The 22,458-nt window shown below is 43.3% G+C and overlaps 1 protein-coding gene across 4 annotated transcripts in view; it reads right to left on the bottom strand.

The window, feature by feature from the left end:
* The window catches only part of PDE8B (phosphodiesterase 8B), a 233,123-nt gene that overhangs the window by 109,211 nt on the left and 101,454 nt on the right, over positions 1-22,458 (bottom strand). For 2 of the 4 annotated variants that reach the window (XM_037143708.2, XM_037143706.2), the window contains exon 2: positions 8,291-8,350. In XM_037143708.2, coding sequence (XP_036999603.2) covers positions 8,291-8,350 — 60 coding nt within the window. The remainder of the gene's footprint in view (positions 1-8,290; positions 8,351-22,458) is intronic. The other 2 variants (XM_037143709.2, XM_037143707.2) reach the window with 1 other exon arrangement.

Here is a 22,458-nt window from a genome sequence, read left to right as displayed (position 1 = left end):
ATGAAATCATTAACAAGGGAGCTATGTGAACAAAAGCAGGCAGAAGGAACTGCTCTGTGTGTGCAGTCAACGGCCCTTTAATCACGAGGCTGTGCTACTAACGTGAGAAACCTGACACGCAGAGCCTAAGAGTCGGAAAAGGTGACGGACTTCTTGTCCCTCATCTCTCGGGCTGAATCGTGGATGGCCGGACAAGAAGCTCACCGCTCTCTGTTTCCTGCACACTGCTACGGCTTGGGGGTTGACTAGTGCAAGAAGAACTCAACGGTATTCGGTGGTTGGACGTCGCTACAGGTATTCATCTCACTTGTCTCACGTGTCCTTAAAAACGGGACAGTTCCGCCTTCAGGAAAATTATGTCATTTTCAATAAATATTTCCTGAGTACCTACTCTGGGCCAGACACTGTTTTCAATTGTTTGGAATATGCCGATGAGCAAAACGGAGATCCCTTGCTGTGCCCTGGTGGAGGGACAAACAATAAACAACAGGTGCAATCAATCAGCTGATGACATGGAATGTTGCAAGTGGTACGTGCTGTGTAAAATACTGTAGGGCAGAGCAAGGGGACTGGAGTGGCTTGTTGGGAGCAGTGTTAAGGAGGGTGGTTAGGGTAGGTTTCACTGAGAAAGCGACATACAAGCAAATGCCTGAAAGAAACAGAAAAGCAAGTCGAGCTGATATCTGAAGAAAAGCACTCCAAGCTGAGTTCCAGTAGCCTTCACAATGGCACACTCGCCTGCTGTGTTCAAGGAACTGCAAGAAAGCGGTATGACAGAGGGGAAGGGGAGAGGCTGAGAAGGACTGAAGTTCTCACTGTAAGAACCTTCCATGATACAGGTCATTTTAGGACCTTGAACTGGATTTCACATGGAAACTTGCAGAACTGATTGAAAGTGGGGTGTTGTCTTTACCATGCCCTGCTATTTGCTGTATTTCCGATGCCTTCATGTCCAGAGCCTGGCTGACCTGAAGAGACAGCAACTGACTTGGGAAGGCACTTTTAATGTGCAAACCAACCCAGAGCCGTACCCTACCACCTCATGTATCAAGCTCCAACATCCAGGCCCGCTGCCCGCCTGCCCTATCATTCCAGGGCAAGGTAAGAGACAGCTAGTGACCACCCCTAGGCCCCAGACTCCCCTGAAATGACTCAGACCAGCCAAACCAGCTCACCCTGCCTCACCCATTTCTCCCCACAGAAACCACAGTAAAGGCTCTTGCCTGCATTTTCCCCTTGCTCTCTGTGCCTCCTGACCAACCCTGACTCTCACTGCTGTGGTCCTGCTTGCTGTGGCATGTCCCCTTCTCTTGGGAGCTGTGAGGGACAAACTTCCTTTCAATGACATCTGTTGATCTGTTGGCCTCATCCTATCTGAATGATAATAAAACCTACATTTTAAAACAGGAGTATTCATGTTATAAAAGCACTCACTAGAGAATTTCTTTGGGTAGAATTTAAAATTCTTTCCATATAAAATATTCAGAAAGATGACTTTTCAATAACTAAGCAAAATGAAAATCTTTTCTATGCCTCAGTGAATTATAAACTCCTAAGTTTGGATCAGCTTCCAACATTCTATCCTCTGTACTTTCAGTGCCGTAAAACATCCCCAGAGTTCCCTGGATGAGTGTGCAGGTTTTCTTGCTGGCATCGCTTCCTCTGCGACAGTTCACCCTTCCCATCACAACCACTTTCCTCATTTATTTCAACAAACCTGCACTGCCTAATGTCCTCTGGTGACCTGTCTGGCATCTCTCAAAGGCAGCAGCGTCCACGTGCCCACGGTGGGCTGTTTCTCCTCCAACTGCATTTACAGCGAATTCAAATCTCACTTCTTCCACAACCGCTTTTCACTTCTTTGCTGCACTTTCATGTTTGTTGGCCAATTTCCTCTTTGATGACCTGCTTTTGTGCAGTGTCCTGGGCGTGGACACGGTGGCAGCACTGCACCCTCCTGTCTGGGCTGGACCTGAGGAGCAGCCAGGCAGAGGCCAATCACAGTGGTGCCGGGAAGAGGGATGTGACTGGACCTCGATCACGCTGCACGGTTGTTATTTACAGAGCGGCTTGTGGGCTGAAGTAGCAGCAAAGTGCCTGCTTTATATAATTACTCTTTGATAAATAAATTAGAATGAAACTTTCCTCTGGTGAAGGCTAATTATGACAAAGATGAAGACAAAACTGGCTTTCCCTTAAGATGACGATGTGTTTATTATTATTAGTGGTCTTTAAATAAGGATATGTCCTATACATCTCCAAATGGATTACAAATATCAACTATTAAACATCCAATTTTTGGAATACTAGGTTGGGCTTTAAGCAAAACTGGGTAACAAGGAGCTTCCAGAATAGACCACATGTATAGGTCATTTAAGCTGTGTCTACATCATACTAAAGGACTGACCAATTTGACCAGAGAGAGGGTCAATTCAGTTGGCCAAAAATGGCTCAGAAACCTCACCTGTCCCTAGGAAACTGATGCGAATAACCGCTAAAGTGTGATGAGAATTTTCCGAGGGCCAGCCTTTCTATATTAAAAGTGCTTTAGATATCTTATGCAGTAACCCTTTAACACATTCTTTGGAAGTAGACATTACCTCCATTTTACAGATACGGAAACTGAGGCTGGAAATGGTTGATAGATTTGCCCACAGCCACACGACTAGCAAGGTCTGAATGAGGTCAGCCTGACCCTGGAGCTTGTGTAATGTAATCATTGTGTTAAGTGACCTCTTCTCTGACAGTTTTATTTTTACCCCCTAAAATATAGGACCAAAATTCCAACCCACTCTGTGGTTCCCCCGAACCGCTGGGTTAGGCAGAGGACACCACCTGGTAGCAGCATGAGGACTGATCAGAGGGAAAATGCCAACCACGGTGAACTACTGCGTCTCCATCACTCAGCCGCTCCACTTACTACATGAGGAACAGCCCCTCAGGATACCACATGGTCTCCAACACGTAAAATCTCTGATACATAACAGTTCCAGGAAAATCCATGCCCATACAATATGGAAAAATAAATGTTAAAGGAAGTGCTGCCTTGGAGGAAACAGTGCAGGTCTCAGCTGCGAGGCTCCGTGTCCAAGCCCAGGAGGAAAACCCAGGGTGAGGGGAGAGGGGACGGCACTCGAAGCAGAGACAGGTCAGCTCTGACACTGGGGATGAGCTGTGCATCGGGCACTGCAGCCAGAAAGGCCACTGGATTTTCAGATGTTATCATGTTGATATGAATGGAGTGCCTCATCATATTTCCCCTACAAAAGTCTTTATCTTCTTGCCAAGACTGGAAAGCATGACTTTTACTGTGAGTCACAGCTACTCACCAGGAGAGACATGCTCTACAACCCCCTACTGCGCTTCCCCCCAACCCTCCCACCCACGCAGCTCCGAACAGTGCTCCAGCCAGCTCAGGAGGGGTGGGCGGAGCCCTACACTGCCTGTCCTCAAGTGGGAGCAAATTGCCCCTGGTGAACTCAGAAACCATCCTGAGCTGTTCTTATGAGTTCTCCCAAGATCTAAGGGCTCTGGTTGATGTAACTAATTAACATTTTTGGGATTCCAGTGAAGTAACAGAACAGATATTTTTCTCCAAGGGAGCAAAAAACAAAAACAAAGGCACTAGGAGGTGGTATGATTTTTTTAAAAGACAGTTGCAACATCAGTAGGAAGAGCACAAAAACACTGAACTACATATTGCTGCCCCCAAGATTAGAGCGTTACAAATAACGGGACTGAATGACCAGACCCCTCTGGGTTGTTGGGGAGCATGATGCAGTCTCTCTGCCCCTGGCCAGCACCGAGCATGGAGCCTTGAAGATGTAGGTACTAAACAGATTCTTGCTGAATAGGTCAGTGAATGAAACTCTACATTTGAATGAGACCAAGGACTAAAGTCATCCTTAGTTCTAAGCTTCTTATCTTTAAAAAAAGAATCTCAGTTACTCTCTCCCTCACTCAGAGTAGGACTGTTGGCCATTTGCACCTGCTGTCGTTTGGGGCCAGATTCGTGTGACGGCACCAGGCAGGTCTCTGACAGCAGCACTGGAAATATTCGGGCTCTTGCCCTGGGCAGTAGGCCTGTGGCGTTCCCTTTACTATTGTATTTAATAGCTTATAAGTACAAGTTAGAAAATATTTTGTGTGTTTAATGTACCTAATAAATCCAAAAGTACGACTCTCCAGTGATGAGGAGTGGGGCTGTTAAGAGATAGTTAAATCCTGCCGAGGACCAGATCATGTCTGAGATGACAGAAATACAGTACATTTGAGATTTGGTTATAAAATTTGATTGCTAAGCATACATATTAAAAAATAAGGGTAACCACTAAAAAAATAGAAGTATAACCTCTAGCTTCTAAAACAGAAAATAAAAAGCAATTCTGAAAACTCAATTTGATAAAAAGCAGAAATAAGAAAAAAGGTAATAAAATAGGAATTACAAGATAAGACTAATTGTATCAGGAATCACACTCAGTGTAACTGGACAGAACTGCCTTATCAAAAGATAGACTGTCAGAGGAGGTCTTAGAAAAATAGTGCTATGTGCTATTCTCAAGAGACATGCTTAATATAAAGTTATAACAAAAGCTGAAAATGAAAAGACAGAAAAATACATGCCAGAAAAAAAGTTAACCAAAGAAAGCTGATCTGGCAATATTACCAACAAGTAAACAGAACTTAAGGCAAAAGTTTCAAGAGACAGACTGGATAATAAAAGGGACAGTCACCAAGAATATACACAATCAAGAATACAAATTAACACTATAGACTCAAAATATTAGCAAATGTTAACAGATATTGACAAATCTACTACCATAAAAACTAATAGATCACACAGTCAAAAATTAAATAGATAAAAGTGGCTTGAAGAGTATAACTAATAGTTAATTCATGAATACAGAATCCTATATTCAACAGAGATACATATTTTATAAAAGCTTTTTGTGGAATATTAATTTCAAAACCAACTATATGATAACTACCAAACAAGCTGCAACAAGTATTAAAGAATCAGTAACAAGGGCATCGGAGCAACTCAGTGGAGGAAGGAACATATAGGTCCTTTCAGCAAGTAGAGCTGAAACAACCGGACATCAACGTGGGGGGAAGATGAGCCTTGACCTGTATATCACATCACACACAAAAATGAACTTGAGATAGATGATAGATCTAAAATGAAAACTTAAAATGTTTCTAGAAGAAAAATTATCTTCTCAACCTGGGAATAGGTAAAGATTCTTAGAACACAGAAAGCAATGACCATAAAAGAAGTGGTAAGTTAAACTATATCAAAATTAAGAATTTTGCTCAAAAGCCAGACTTCTAAAAATTAATAGAAGAGCCACAGATTAGAAGAAAATATTCTGAAAATCTGACAATGAACTTGTAATTGTATATAAAGAACTCCTACAACTCAATAACTTTAAAAAAGTCAACCCAACTGCAAATAGGCAGAAGGTTAGCCAAATATTCACAAAAGATAAAAAATAGTTAATAAGCAAATTAAAAAGTGTTCAACAACATTGGTCATGAAGAACTGTAAATTTAAATAACCATAAAAGAGTGTTATTCAGCCACTGAATTAGGTAAAATTAAAAGACTTTATATCAAATATGGCCAAGGATTTGGAGTACCAGAACTCTCATGTTGTTTGTAGGGTTATAAAATGGTACAACCACTTTGGAAAAAGATCTGGGAGTACATTATCCTATAAAACTAAATACACCGTTATTTTGGAGGTCCTAGCAAGACAATTAGGCAACTAAAATAAAAGGCACACAGATTAGAAGAAGCAAGTAATGGCATGATCTTGTAGGCAGAAAATCCTTAGGAGTTTACAAAAAACTGTAAGAGCTAGTAAGAGTTCAAACAAGGTTACAGAATACAAGATCGATACACAAAAAAATTGTAATTTTATACACTAACAACAAACAACCCAAAAAATGAAGTTAAGAAAACAATTCCATTTGCCATACCATCAAAAAGAATAAAATATTTCAGGAATAAATTTAATAAAATATGAAAGACATGCACTGGAAACTATCAAACATTGCTGAAAGAAGTTAAAAATAAAATCTAAATAAATAGAAAGACATCTATGTCTTTAATGGATTTAAAGACAAAATTAGCATAGCAATAATCCCAAAATTGATGTACAGATTTACTGCAATTACTAGCAAAATTTCAACTGGTCCCCTCCACTCCAAAATTAACAAACTGGTTCTAAAATTCATATGAAGATGCAAAGGACAAAGACAGTCAAAACAATCTAGAAAAATACAGAGAAATTTAGGGGACTCACATTTCAAAGCTATAATAAGCCAGACAGAGTGGTACTGGCATGTGACATACATATCAATGGAACAAAACTGAGAATCCAGAAATGAACCTTCATAATTACAGTCAATTGAATTTTGACAAAAGTAGCAAAACAACAACAGGAAAAGAATATTTTTCAACAAAAGCTTCTAGGACAACTAGATATCCACATGCAAAACAATACAGCCCTACCTCACACCAAATACAAAACCTAACCCAAAACAGACCATATGGCTAAAACTATAAAACTCTTAGAAGAAAACAAAGGAATCTGTGACCTTAGATTAGGCAACAGATTCTTATATATGAAATCAAATAGTGTTAAATAAAGAAAAATCCCAGAATGATGCCTGCAGCTTGTTACCTTTCAAATAAGGCTAAAAAATTTCAAAACAAAATATTATGTATGAATGGGTGCATACATATGTGGAATCATTATATGAATACCTACCATAATCAACTTCTGAATAGAGGTTACTTTTAGGGAGGCAAAGGAATAAATAAGGGCTGAAACAGTATCTGTAATCTTTTGCTTCTGAATAAATCAGACAAATAGAGTATGCTGTTAATATTTGATAAAAGTGGATATGGGTATACACATGTACCTTTATGAATATCTGAAATACTTTACAAATTGCTGAATTACATTTTTATAAGAATAACACTTGCTTATCATAAGCATGCATTGCCAGTAAGTACAGGGCAAAAATGAAAGTAAATCAAAGTAATAGATCTAAAAAACTATCCTAATTAATCCCAAGAACTATTCTGGAAGCTGCTTTGGAAATAGATAGTGTTAATAGTCACTGCCTTTATTCAAAATAGACTACAGAGTATCTGTGTCCAGAATGATTATGGGAATTTTCCACTCATTTGTATTTTGCACAGATAGTTGTGGCTTATGTTTATTTTAGTAATTTCTTTCTCTCTGCTCTTAAGTTTGTTTTCATCAAATTTTCCCAAGCTTAAATCTCTTCCTCTTGTTTTCTTTTTCCTTTCCCAAGATTTGCATTTCCTTTTCCAAGCAATGGTAAAACATTATTTTCTTTTCCATTCGCTCATAAATCAAACAGTACATTTCCTTGGTTGGTTTTCACTTTCATCTACAAGTTCGTTGATTTGTTTAGTACATCTCTGCTACATCTTCACTTGTCCCAGGTGCAGAAAAAGCCCCAGGTGCTAACAAGCTACACTTTTCCCAAGGAGGAGGTTCACTGACTGAGGCCTACCACGATGATGTATATGCAGAAGGGGGTTTAACAATTATCCAAGAGGGTACAAGCGCCTTTCATACATGTTTCTCTGAAAGGACCATGGGGAGCTGCAGGGATGACACATTTCCTGTTCCCTCTGTGTTACAGAGCCCAGAAGGCTTCTTGGCTTAAACCACACAGGACAAGAAAAAGGGCCCTTTTGTCATTTTCTCTGCCCAGCCAACAGCAACAGCAGTCATCCTTTACTGACTGACTATCTTCCACAGCCCGGCAGCCTTCTAGGTTCTCGGGCTCTTCCATTTAACTCACAATCCCTATGGGAGAAGCATTATCATCTCCATTTGCACACAGGGCACTGGGTAGAGAAGCGGAGCAAAACACGGAAGGTCACACAGCTGGTTAAAGGGAGAGCCAAGGTTCGCACCCAGCTGTGGCTCACGGCAAAGCCCTGCCCTCTACCACACGAGTCCTCCCTTTCTGGTTGCATCAGGGTATGCAACAGACCAGTCTTTTGGTGGAAGAGTTGTTCTCCCTCACAATCCATCATGCAATTGTATTTATATAACTTGATTCCTCAAGTATGACATTAATAAAAGCAAGCAAGGCACACATACACGCACTACATATTATGTACAGGCATGTATGGAGGGGCAAGGGTGGCTACCTGCCGGAGTACCAGGAGGGGCTCCCCAGTACTGCTCATATAACATGTGTTCTGGAAGCGCAGCCCGCACTGCGCAGCAGAGGCGTACCTGGATGGGATCCTGCGTCAGTCTCATGGGCCCAATGCGTACCTCCGCAGGAGAAACCTGCTAAATAAAGGACAGCACATGAGATGTTCGGAGCCTGAAACGACAAGAATTGACAAATTCTTCCTTATGGCGGATACCACACACACCACTTTGCAGAGGATCCAGTTTATTGATCTGGAGTCAGGTTACAAAACACCATGTACGAACAATCCTGGTTTTATAAAATATGTAACATTTATGTGCACTAAAGACTTCTAGGAGATTACATCCCCCAAATGCTAACTTATGGGATTTCAGGTTATTTTCCACATTAAGGTCATGGATTGTTACAATAAGCATGCACTGTTTTATGGAAGAAAGCAACTCAACTTGGTAATGACTTACACAGCACCTACCACATGCTGGGAGCCATGCTAGGCTGTTATTCTGAAATTTCAAAACACTAAAAATTTCTCTCAAATGTGGAAGATAAAGCATTTCTATGGCTTAAGAGATGTTCCTATATTTAGATCTTATTTTTCTTATCTTCATGTTTTAGTATGGGGAATACACAGCTTACTTTCACCCATGTTTACCAAGAATAAATTATTCACTTCCACTGTATCTCCTCAGATAAACACCACACCGAGACCACCAGAGACTAAACTGTGCCCGGCGACTCCAGGAACAAGCGAAGATGCTCACTGGCCAGCACCTTCCGAGTGCCTTTGGCTGCAAGCACAAAGCCAGCGTATGCACTTTTAATCATTCTACTTGGACGTCTAAAAATGACTTTTCTCTCAATAATTGGATTGAAGGTCTTGGCCTCACCTCCGTGAATCCAGTTTTGTTTTTTTCTAAGAGGCTGCAGTCATTTTACCACAACTTGGAAGGTTATCCTGCATTCAACACATGTTGCTGGCCTGGCAGCCAGACAGGACGCCTTTGGCAATTCACAGGACCACAGACACCGCAGTGGCCCAGGAGCCAGAAGAGGCTCAATCGGTTAAAACACAAACAGGAAAACCAGCACTTTCTTTACACTTTGGAAGACTAAAAATTCTACCTTTCTCCTTTCTTTCTCTTTCCCCATGCTTAACTCCCGATGGTGTGAATTTTCTCCAACACATCACCACAAGTTGTGGGCATTCTTTTCATTCTTTTCCTCTGTCAGGTTGATGAGCCCCACGGCACCCCAGCATCATCTGTGAAGAAATGATACTGGGGGCTTTGGCCTCTCAGCAAACTGGCCAGCAGAAAACTCGGAGAGCCCTCTGATGCCATTCATCCGACGCTCTGGGCCCCTGTGAGGGGTTCACAGGTGGGCCAAGCTGGGCTCTCCTGCTCGGCTCGGCAAGGGGGCCTTGTGACGACGGTGGGTCCTTCCAGCAGGCCTGGTGCAACTAAAGCCAACTGTGGGCCTTGAGTCCCTAGGCCCTTGGACCAGTGACAAGTTCCTTCATTGTTTTCCTGCTGTCTTCAGGTAAAAGTGACAGGCTCAAGTTGAGTGGCTGCCTCACTCTCAGGCTTCTTTTCTCTAAGCAAAGCAATGTCCTGCAGGGTGTTAGTGCTGATGCCAGCGCCGGTGTGCATGTGCGGCCCTGGGAGTCCCCCCCACCGGGAGAGGACCATCGCCAGGCCTCCTGTGTCACTGTGCCTCTGGCCCCCTCCCAGCTCTGCTCTAGACGCAGTTTTTATTGTCAGAAAGAAACACTCTCCTTCAAAAGGAGTGCAACTGCCAGCATTTTATGAAACTAAGAAATTAATGATTAATAAGTGAAACCAACTCGATGAAGTAAGGTAAATCTGATCGATAATCTGAGGTATCTTTCTCACTTCCCCGTGCTCTCTCTTGGGTTCACTGCACCCCCAACACAGAAGCCCCTCCAACGAGACCACCCATCAGTGGCTTCTCCGGCAAAACTGGCTCCCACGGGAATCACCCAGGGGAAGAAAATAAACAAAATAAGAAATCGGTAAAAGCTTGAAAGGAATAAAGTAAGAAGTAACTCACTTTGGAAGGCAGAGACCGGGACAAAGACCCCTGCTAGAAGGGCCCAGGCTGTCCAAAAAACAGCCCGAATTCACACCTAACCAAGGCAGTCCTGTGCACTTTGTAGGACACCAGTATGTGCACAGGTGGTTCCACAGGCCGTCTTAAACTCTGCCAGCAGGAATACCTCATGGCGCTGTGAAGCCCCCCAAAGCCCCCTTCTGTCCAAAGCATTGTGCCGGGCACTTTCACACAAGTGGTCTCAGTGGGAAACAGGCAATGGCCACTGAGGGACAGCGTGGAATTTGAAAGGCAATGCCCAGTCTAGAAGATTGTTGTCCTGCCGGAAGATAAGAAGGACCCACTTTCTCCCCAGCCACAAGAGCTCCCGGCCTGGCAGAGCCCAGGAGAGGAACCGCAAGCTGGCAGCCCCTCACTAAGACCCCTGCCTCCCCCTACCGGTCTCCTCCCAGCCCCACCTCACACCTCCACTGCCACCTGGGGGCCTCGGTTTATACCAGGTCCTCTAGTCTGACCCACATTCTCCTTCGTGCCCCTTGGCTTGCCTTTTCCTTCTTAGTCTGTGCTCCCAGTCCTCTGACCTTGGCTTGTGTGTCCAAGAAAGGACAATTATCTCTAAAGCCCTGGAACCTCTTCTCACTGGCTACGAGGGCTGGTGCAAGGCAGTGACCAGCAAGGAAATTCTGTGGCAGGTGTCTTCACAGACAGCAGTTGTCAGAGCAGTTTCGAACACAGGCGTCTTGTTGCCTGCATTTCACCAATTTGTAAGAGCCAATTATGAAGAGAAACAGGAGACCATTTACTGATGTCTGTGTAGCCAAGAGTCGCTACTTCAAAGAGTGAACTTTGAGCAACTGCAGATGCACAGATCCTCAATTAGTATATTAGCTCTGATTCCAGGAAGGGACCAAGTTGGCCAAGAACACAAAAGCAAGAAGGGAGTGGGGCACAGGCAATACAATTCCAGATCTGAGAGGAATGGGGGATGGGACGACAGTGTGAAGAGAGACCACACGGCTTTTCACAGCAGCCGATTGAGGAAGCACTGCTGGCTGACGGTGCAGTGCTAACAGTCCAACTGTCAGAATGTGTCAGATAATTGTGTGTACATGGTAACACACACACATACATGTATACATGCGGCAGGGCCACCAATTCACATCCAGGCTCTTTAGGGGGAGAAAAGAGTCCTTTTTTGTAGCATTTGCCAATTCTGTGGTGTAAATACTTTCACCTTAGCCGATCTCAAGCTGGCAATACAGGTCTGTGAGTGTGCAGTAGGGAATATAGCTTTCCATGCAGAGAGTCTATGAGTGGCAAACTTCTTCAGTCTTTGTTGATCTGCAGATGTCCGTCACTTGCTTTCATTTGATAATTTAGCAAGATACAGAACTCTGGTTGATACACATTTTCCCACAGAAGTCGAGGGAAAGAAGATAATAATTCTGGTTTTTGAAAGTGGGAGGATTAAGGGAGGCTTTGAGCAGACAAGTGAGTCATGAAGACTAGGAAGATGCAGAGACTGGCCTGGGGGAGGAAATGTTGGGCTTTCAGAACAACAGGAGCAAAGGCATGGAGGGAAGAGCGCGCAGGTACAGCAGGGAGCAAACACGATCTGGGGGAGCTGCATTAGCGGACACCAGAGTGAGGCTGGGAGAGCTGGGGTCGGCTCCGTGGAGGAGATGAGAAGAAACTCCCTTTTTATTATGTGGCTCCAACCAAATGCTGGGTTTTGAGCAGAGGATTAACAGGACTTATGACTAGGGGGAAATCAAACACTTGGTTTGCCTACTTTCTGCGTAGACAAGAACCGATTTAGCAAAACCAAAACAAAGACACTGCTGTGAGTGGGAACTACAGCAGTGAGAGCAAGTCGGGAAAATATATCTCAATGATGAAGAAAGGTTACCTAAAACCTACAGATCTTGGCCTCATTTCAATGGAGAAGAAATGGCAAGATGAAAACCAGCTGGTGCTGGGGAGGCGGCTGAAAGAGACAAAATCCCAGGAGGAAGGAGTCAGGTACCCGTTTAGGTCATCTAGCTCACCTGTCACCGCCCAAACTCAGTACTCTCCGCTTCAGGAATTCTGATACACGACTACGGCTGGAGTTTGAGCTTCCCCTGAACCAGGAAGGAGTGAGGTTTCAGGAAGAAAAGTGGTCACCTGGTTAGCCCTTCCTACCCCATCTGCTCAGCGCAACTCGCCCACGTGCCCCCATCTCTGAAGGCTGCGTGAGCGCAGCGCCCCTGCAGGACTCCTGTCCTCGGCCACCTCCCACACTTCATGGGGATGACTTTGTCACCCGTTTACATAGCTTTCTCCTCGGCAAGACTGTAAGTTTCTCGAGGACACAGACTCTTTTTCACACTCTTATCCCCAGCATCTAGCTAAAAAAAAAAAATGCTGGTGCTCCACAAATAAATGGAATTGAATTAAACTGCCTAAGGGGACACAGACTTTGCGCAACAGAGGCATGACAGAGCCTTGATTTCTCCTGGTGCCCAGGGCACTGCTCTTCCACCACGCTCCAAAACACAGGATTCAGACGGCACTGCCTGCCTTTCTGTTATGGGGCTCTGGACTCCATTATGATTTTGCAAAACAGATGATCCAGTACGGCAATCCCTGCTCAAGTCCTGGTAGTCAGTCTGTCCCGCTGCTAACGGGGCGGCCACCAGGACCAAGAAGGGAAAGTGAGGGCGTGCACGTGTGCTTTGCGAGGGTGGGGGGGAGCTGTTCCATAATTTCCACCTTCCAACAACAAGCTGGAAGCCTGCATCTACCCCACTGCAACCACTTCTCCTTTGGAACCCTGTTGCGCCAACCTGTAATACTGAAAGCTCACACACAGGTGTACACACACAGAGCTCAGGCAAACCTGACTGCGGGAGAAGGGGAATCCACCATAAAGTTCATTTTTCACTCACAGATGGGACCAGCTGTGGGCTCAGGAATCAGCCTTTTAATGCCCTTAATCAATTCTGCTTGCTGTCTTGTTAGCTCCAAACTTAAAATGATATTTAATTATCTTGGGATGTCCCCTGTCCACCCTTCATTCCCAAACCAAATTTCTTTCTTTAATCCTCTGAGCTCTGGGTGAGCAAAGGTTGTGTTTGACTTTTGCCTTTTTAATGGACCTGTGCCTGCCCTCTGGCTTCCCATCCAATGGGCCTTAGCACCGACCACGAGGCTGGGCATCTCTGGCTCATCCTGGTCTCCGCGTCCCAGGCCCCCTGCCCTCCGCACACCCAGACTGCTTCCTCTGTCTCTTGTCAGCCAAGGCCCTGCCCTGGGAGTCGGCTCTGCCCTCACCTCATGCCAGCCTCAGGCCCTCACCTGATTCTGGCCACTCTCTAGAGCTTCCAGGCAGCTCACTGCCCTGACCTTTCAGTGCCCGGCAGGTGGTCCTGAACCTCCCTGCTTCCAATTCTCTGGCCCAGAAGCCCTATATATCTGGGGGACTTCTAAAATGTCAATGCCAGGGTCCTATTTCAAACCAACGGAATCGGAATCTATCACGATGGGGCCCAGGCATCAACCTTTTTACATCTCCTCAGGCGCAGCCCAGGCCGAGAACCACCGGTCGATTCTTTGGAGTAGACGTGTCTGTTAATATCAGGCTCTGTTACATGTTCATTTACTCAACAAATATCAACAGAGCAAACCCACCCAGTGAAAGGCACCGAACCCCTCTCAGCCCGAGCTGTCACGCCTGCACTCGGACACCGTGGGACTTTTTCCAGATTCTCCCTCCAAAACACAAGATTGTCACTTAGGCCAGAGGAAGGTACAGTCCTTCACATTTGATGAAGTACCCCCCGAACAGTACCCCTGGATTAGAATCAAAATAAGTAAAATATGTCTTGTATGGCCTTTTTTGGGTTCCATGCTCACCACCCCACCACACGCGAAGATTGCTGGTATCCATGAGACACAGTGGGTGACGCAGCCCGAACTCTGTGCTTCATGCTCTGCTCTTTAAACCATCACAACAATCCGGCAGCATGATTTCTTTTCTCACATAAATACAGACATGCAAATACCTACTCATCAAAATACAAACATAAAGGATCAACTTGAGTTTAGAGTTTAAAACTCCTATTCATCAAAAACAATCTCAAAAGATAAAACTCTAAAAAAAAAAGATAGTGTCAGCCCAAGAAATGCTACCTAAAATACAGGGACCAACAGGTGGCAGTCCCCGGAACATATAACAAAACCTTCGAAAAGTCAATAAAAAGACAACCAACATGAAAACTGGGCAAAAATTTAAAAAATAAATTCACAGAAGAAGAAATGCAAGCATGAAGAAATGTTCCACCTTTATCAGGCAAACAAAAATTTTAAACTATTAGCTATTTAAAATGTATTAATTTCAGATTGCTAATATATTGATATTAAATAGCCAATTTCAAGTGGCCACTATAGTAATTATATTAAAATGTATAAAATTTTAAATAGCTACTACATAAAGGAGACACCACGTCATGCCCAGCCACTTCTGAAAAATCACCAGAATGGCAGAAGGAAGAAGGCAAACACCACCCAGCATGGGCAGGACGGCGGGCCCACGGGAAGGCGTACATTGCTAGTGGGTGTGAAACTGGTTCAGCCAAAGAAGAAACACTTTAGAAATTCCTACTAGAGATGGAGAAGGACGTATCCCTCAGTCCAACTCCCCCGTGTTTCTCTGGGGTGTGTATGTGAGGAGGCACTCACGTGAGCATTTGGAGCATAGTTATAACCAAAATTTGGAAACAGTCGAATCCATAATCTATTCACATCCATCACCAGAAAAACGAATATATGGAGGAATAGCCACACAATGGAATATTATATAATAAAAACAAATCAACTAGAGCTACCCATTCAAAATACTCTCACAAACATCAAATAAAAAAGTTGAAAATACATACATGTCTTAGAATGCTACTTAGACAAAGTTTTAAAATATTTAAGACAAATGTAGTTTAGAAATATATTATATCAGGAGAAAGAAATGCTTATAGATTCCCAGCCGAGGCAAGTGGGTCTGCTGCGGGGGAGGAGGGTGCAGCCAGGGAAGGAAACCCTGGGGTTGCAAGTCCTGGTCCAGAGCTACTGCTTTAAGCAGGGAGTAGTAAGTACACGGGTGTTTATGGAGTTACACTCTCTACTTTGTTGTATATCTTAAATAATGCAAAATATAAAACATTTCATTTTCTTGAAAAAAAGCCCATTTTCTATGATTGGGTTAACATTAATTGAACAATAGCTACTACATAAATATTGTACATATACTGGGCTGGTCAAATAATATTACAATGGTTCTAATAGCACCTGTCTTTAACTTCATTCGAAACAATTTTTTTATTGTATTGTAACAGCTGTCATATCAGCGTGCATTTTTAAAAAACACCCAAATTAGTGAACTTTTGTGCATTCATTTTGATATGGAAGATGGGAGAAAACACGCAACATTTTGGGCATATTATGCTTTATTATTTCAAGAAAGGCAAAAATGCCATTTTTGGCATTTTTGGCATTTGAAACATGAAAAAAGATTTGAGCAGTGTATGGAAAAGGTGCTGTGACTGATCGAATCTGTCAAAAGTGGTTCGTGAAGTTTCTTGGTACTATTAACATTTTGGCCAAATAGTTCTTTGCTGTGGGCTGTCTTATGCACTGGAAGATGTTTATCGGCCCCCCTGGCCTCCACCCACTAGAAGCCACTAGTGGGAGATAGCCAGCATACTCAAAATATCCAAATCAAGAATGTAATTGGTGAAAATGATAAACCTGTCTTTTATTTTATGGAAAAAAATGTAATAGACTTTTTGGCCAACCCAGTACCATTTTCTCTAACAAAGTCTTTATTGGGTAAAATAAAATGCTGCATTTAAACTTCCTCAGAAGATAAATTATTTCCTGAAACTTGGTAAAATGAAATCCTAGAAAACTGGGCTGGGACCCAGGAAACTTTGCTCAAGATGATGAACTGTCCTGCACCTCAGTACGGCAGAAGGTTGGGGAACACGCCCCACATGTCATTTCACAGCACAGTCACAGCAATCCACTTCCTCACAGCTACAGAGGCTGCATCTTCCAAAAGGTTAAGTGACTCACCCTAGAGGCTGGCGTTGAGATGGAAGCCCAGACCCTTCTTACTTGGAAGGGTCTTATTTACATATTCACTTACATTCTTATTTACATATTCACTTACATCTCAATTTGTTCCAGAAAGGTCTTAAGATGGTGCACAAAGAGACTTTAAGTAAAAGTTTTAATGTGACTTCTTAGTGAAAGAGCTGGCTGAGAAATAATGAGCACAGAAAGATGCAGCGAGGGCGGAGGTGAACGTGCACCTCGGTGGCAGCAAACGCAGTTGGCTCTGGGGAAAGGGGGAGAGGCTGCTCTCAGCCACCCCGTGCACCTAACAACGAGGGGCTTCCCAGCACTGTGTCTCACCATGGCCTCACCCCTGCCCTCCCCTCCATCCCCCAGTCATTGTTGGTTACAAGGCTGTTCTTCATTAAGAAATACAGGGTCCAGCAGAAGTAACACCTGCTTGAGTGTGGTTGGTGGGGTAGTAATATGGGTGTAATAATTTATAGTTTTACTTTGAACATTTCACCTGAAATGTCATGTGGTGTGCTTGAGTGTGATAGTGTTATGTTACAGAATTACACGCTTATAAGTTTGTAATAAAAAAGGGGTGTTATTTTTGCTGGACCCTGTATTATATTACTACACTCAGTGAGCGTCACTGGGCAAGTGGAGGAGAGGATGACATCCTGCTGTGCCTGGAAAACAATGTGTGGGAAAGGAGAGGCCATCCTTTGGCACTGCAGTGGCAATTAAATGTCATCCTCTGGCACTGCGGTGGCAATTAAATGTCAACACAGAAGACAACCAGATGCCATCAGATTCAAACCCAGAAAATGGGGCCAGCATAGTCTACTGCAGAAGCCATCCCCTTCCCACAAATCAGATGAAAGCGAACTGTTTACACAGTAGTCATTTCATCTACAGGCATGAGAAAAGAGCTCAGCCTAATACCTAGTATGCATTAAAGTGGAAAGAGAAAAAGTAGTCTACAATACAATCTATGACTGGTGAGTACCTGAAGAAGGCCTTGGAGAGCATTGTTTTTACAGGAAAAACAAAACAAAATCCTATCTGCATCTCAATATTATGATTATTTCAAAAGACTTTGCATCATACACGAAATGCAAGAATAAAGACATGATGCTTTCAGAAACAACAATTCAGCCAGTGTCACTGGGCCCAGAGTGTGTAAAAAGAACACCATTCCCAGATTCCAAAGGTCAAATCCAGAGCCTGACTTAAACAGCAGGGGAATTTAAAGGCAACCACAAAACGTGACATCCCTCAACTAACTTCCTTCCTGTTATTAGGGGTATTACCAATAATAGAAACTGCCAGACTTCAAACATTTAAAATTGCATTGTATAATAGAGGACAAGCGAGAACAGTTGATTTTTGATTACTCGGGAGGCAAATATCCAGACTGCGGAAAAACCTAAGCATTTCAGATGCTCCTCCATCCTGCTCCATGCTTTCTCCTCAACATTAAATGAAGAAGGGGGAAAATTGGGAAGGATGATAGTCAAATCAGTCAATTCTGCTACACGGTCAGCAAGCAGTTCTGGTAAATAGATTTCTTGGGAAAGGAGACAGAAACCATCTGCTAAAAATGAGTTTGAGATTTCCTGTGGATTTCAATTATCCATGCTGCCTCTGCCCTCAATTTTATCATTGATAAGCTAGAGCTGCCTTAGAGAACCAATAGCTAAATGTCTTCCCTACTTGGCTGCAGGAAAATCCCACACTGGGTCCGTGGTGACCCTGAAACAGTTCTGGCCTTTCAGCCACATCTAGTGCCACACCAAAAATTCAACCATGCCAGTTTTCCTGACTCTAGTGTGTCAGGGCCACACAAACAGGTGAACCATTTTTTATTCAACCAAAGTACATTTCCTTCAGAAAGCGATTCAGACTCACAGTCTATCTGGGATCCTCTCACATCTTCCTCTTCTCTTCACCAGAGAACTGGCTGAATTGCCTTCCCCTCCCACAGCGGAATGGGAAGAGAGAGCTCTCTCTTTTTTCTTGCTCTAAACGCAGGGGTGTCCAACCTTTTGGTGTCTCTGGACCGTACTAGAAGAAGAAGAGTTGTCTTGGCCAACAAATTAAATACACAAACACTAACAAAAATTGATGAGCAAAGACAAGGTTTTAAGTAAATTTACGATTCTGCGTTGGGCTGTATTCATAGCTGCCATGAGCCGCGTGCAGCCTGTGAGCAGCAGGTTTAACTCCTGTGGCAAAGCTTGCCCCGCTTGCTCATTCTGATGAGCCTCAGGCCCTCCCCTCTCTGCACTCAAGGCATTAAAATACCTTCATTAGACAACACAGGGTTCTGCAATTAATTCAATGGTGGTGGTTAGCAATAAGCCAGAGGCACCTGCAGGGTGCTGTGGGCACTCAGGCAAGATGCATTTGCACCACCTGGGAATTCAGGCGCACTTCTAGGAAATTCCACCAGAGATGTAAAGATGGCATTTTCATAAAATTCAACATTCTAAAAACTCCTTTACTGACAGCCTCCCTAACATCTATTCCCTCCTTCTCTCTCCTAGAGGTCACTGACTCCTGTTTGGGGATCTATGTGGTTCTGAAGAAAACATGTGACTTTATGTGAGTGTGGTTGAGCATTTCATTTCCCTGGCTACAGTGGTTGATTAGGAGTAGGTGAATGACTTAGACTATTTCAAAGTTTTATCTCAGGGTTTTGCTAGCAATCCTGAAAAAAAATGCGCTCTCGCTCTCTCTCCCTCTCTTTCCTTCCCTCCCTGCCTCTCTCTTTCTGTCTTCATTCTTACTGGTTATTGAAAGAAACATATGGCCATTGCTCACAACATCATGATACTACATGAGACTGAACACAACACCATGGAAAGTAGAGTGGAAAAATGGAAAGACATCCAATCCTTTGCAATATCACCAAACTGCCAGATTAAGCCTTGGCCAATGCCACGCCATTTCTAACCCTGGACTTTTCAGTTATTTGGGCCACTAAATTGCCTTTACGGGTTAAGTAATAAAATAGTAAGTCTCAATAAGCTTTTCTGTGTTCAACATTAAAATAATCTCAATGAAAACTAATGTCCTCCTCCTGTTTTTTTTTGTTTCTGTTCTACCTGTTCATTTGTTTTTTAGACTCAATCATTGACAGATACATACTTATTCCCATTTTATTGTTCATATTTTTTATCCTTGTTTCTCTTCCTCCTCCTTTTTCAAGAAGACCCTTTAACATTTCATGTAATTCTGGTTTGGTGATGATGAATGCCTTCAGCTTTTTCTTGTTTGGGAAGCTCTTTATATGTCCTTCCATTCTAAATAGCAAGGATCTACAATGACGATTACTCTACCCAGAGTAATCACTGCCCCCTAGTTCTCAACAAGTCAGTTCCCCCCTCCCCATATGCCCCTGGTGCCTCTCAAGCTGCGCTCCAGCACTGGAGCTCAGACAGAGTGAGTCAGACAGAGTAAGTCCATGTGCAGGCCCTTTAAAAGGAACTACCTGGGACTTTAGAAGCCCTGCATCTTGATCAGCTATAATCCCTGCTGGTTTTTTTCAGCCATTAGTTATGGGGAATTTTCTTCCTAGCATTGGAACCCTGGTAGGGGGAGCTTGGTGTGGGACTGGGACCCCACACTTCTCAGGGGGAACCTTTGGAGCTGAGATATCCCTCCTGATCTTTATCTATCACATGTGGGGTGGCAGATTAAGCCTTGGCCGATGCCAAGCTTTGGCCTGTTCCACATCTCTGCCCCTCCTATGAGTCTGAATGTGGCTTCTTTAAATCCCTAGTTGTGACTTCTGGTCAAGATGGAGAAATAGGTACACATGTTTTTCTCCCTCACGCAACCAAGAGAAGGACAACAACCAAATTAAAAACAAAAAACAACCAGAACTGCCATAAAATTGAACTGTATGGAAGTCTGACAACCGAGGATTTGAAGAAGAAACACATCCAAACTGGTAGGAGGGGCAGAAATGGGCAGCCAGGGTGGCGAGGGCTGGTGGAAAGGTGGCAGCTTGTAGACGGGGGTTCCCACATTTGCATGAAGATAAACCAGGAGGAGAAAGTGGGGAGTGAGCCAGACTGCACAACCCAGGGTTCCAGCATGGAGAAATGAAGACTCAAAACCTCTGGCTGTAAAAATCTGTGGGGGGTGTGGCAGCAGGAGAAACTCCCAGCCTAACAGGAGTCTGCTGGAGAGACCAACAGGGTTCTAGAATGTACACAAAAGTGCCCACCCAGGAATCAGCACCAAAAGGGAATAATTTGCTTGCAGATAGCAAGGGAAGTGACTGAAAGTGGCATTATTCCCTTTCTTACCCCTCCCCCACATACAGTACCACAAAGCAGCTATGTGGGTTGCCCCACCCTGGTGAATGCCTAAGGCTCCACACCTTACCCCATACCAGGTGTGCTGAGACAAAGAAATATGGCCCAAATGAAAGAACAGTTCAAAACTCCACAAAAGGAACTAATCGATGAGGAGAGTGCCAACCTAGCAGATGCAGAGTTCAAAACACTGGTAATCATGATGCTTACAGAATGATTGAGTATAGATGCAAAATAAAGGAAGAAAAAAAAGAGTATACAAAGTGAAATAAAGCAGAATATACAGGGAATCAACAGTGAGGGGAAGAAAACTGGGACTCCAATCAACCATTTGGAAAGAAGGAAGAAATAAACATTCAACTGGAACAGAATAAAGAGACAAGAATTCAAAAAAAATGAGGAGAAGCTTAGGTACCTCCAGGACATCTTTAAACATTCCAACATCTGAATTATAGGAGTACCAGAAGGGGAAGAGGAAGAGCAACAAGTGGAAAAGTTATCTGAACAAATAATGAAAGAGAACTTTCCCAATCTGGCAAAGGAAATAGACTTCTAGGAAGTCCAGGAAGCCCAGAGAGTCCCAAAGAAGTTGGACCCAAGGAGGAACATAGTAAGAGACATTATAATTACATTACCCAAGGTTAAAGATAAGGACAGAATCTTAAAAGCAACAAGAGAAAAGGAGACAGTCACCTGCAAAGGAGTTCCCATCAGACTGTCAGCAGATTTCTCAAAAGAGACCTTATAGGCAAGAAGGGAATGGAAAGAAGTATTCCAAGTCATGAAAAGCAAAGACCTACATCCAAGATTGCTCTATTCAGCAAAGTTTTCAATTTAGAATAGAGGAGCTGATAAAGTGCTTCCCAGGTAAGGTCAAGTTCAAGGAGTTCATCATCACCAAGCCCTTATTATATGAAATGTTAAAGGGACTTATCTAAGAAAAAGAAGATGATCAAAACCATGAAGAGTAAAGTGAACAAAACAAAAACAAACTAAGCAAAGAACTAGAACAAGAACAGAATCACAGAAATGGAGATCACATGGAGGGTTATAAGTGGGGAGGGGAAGGGGCAGAATGGGGGAGAAAGATACAGGGAATAAGAAGCATAAATGGTAGGTACAAAATAGATAGGGGGAGGTTAAGAATAGTACAGGAAATGGAGAAACCAAAGGCTTTATATGTACAACCCATGAACATGAACAAAGGAGGGGGAATGTTGGAGGGAGAGTGGGCACAGAGCAGAGGGGATAAAGGCGAGAAAAGACTGAGGCAATTGTAATAGCATAATCAATAAAATATACTTAAAAATTCCTTAATTGTAGGACTTTCACTCAGCTAGGTTTCAGGAGGTTTTCGGTGATGGTTGTTCTGTAGTTTAGTTATAATTTTGATGTGGTTGTGGGAGGATGCAAGTACTGATTTACCTACACTACCATCTTAACCATAAGTCTCTCCTTTTGTTGATATTGGAAGGAGATCTGATGATACTCACCCTTTGGGTGGAAAATGGGCCAGACAATTTACATATGCAATGGTGTGTGGCTTCCCAAAGGGAGGTATATGAAACAATCACAACCCAAACTAGAGTCAAAACCAACACCTGAGTTGAGGAGAAATGACATTCAAACTGAGGGATAATAGACCTACTTTGCACAACTTTTTTTTTTTTTTTTTTTTTTACCAAAAGCACTTACAGAATTTCAGGAAAACCAGAGGTCTGAACAGAAGCTAATGCAACCCAAGGTCTCAC

Source organism: Artibeus jamaicensis, unplaced genomic scaffold, assembly GCF_021234435.1.
Source record: "Artibeus jamaicensis isolate MK-2021 breed Jamaican fruit bat unplaced genomic scaffold, CSHL_Jam_final contig_373, whole genome shotgun sequence".
Taxonomy (NCBI): domain Eukaryota; kingdom Metazoa; phylum Chordata; class Mammalia; order Chiroptera; family Phyllostomidae; genus Artibeus; species Artibeus jamaicensis.
The sequence above is the reverse complement of the archived record's forward strand: the minus strand, read 5'-3'. Positions and strand labels throughout refer to the sequence as shown.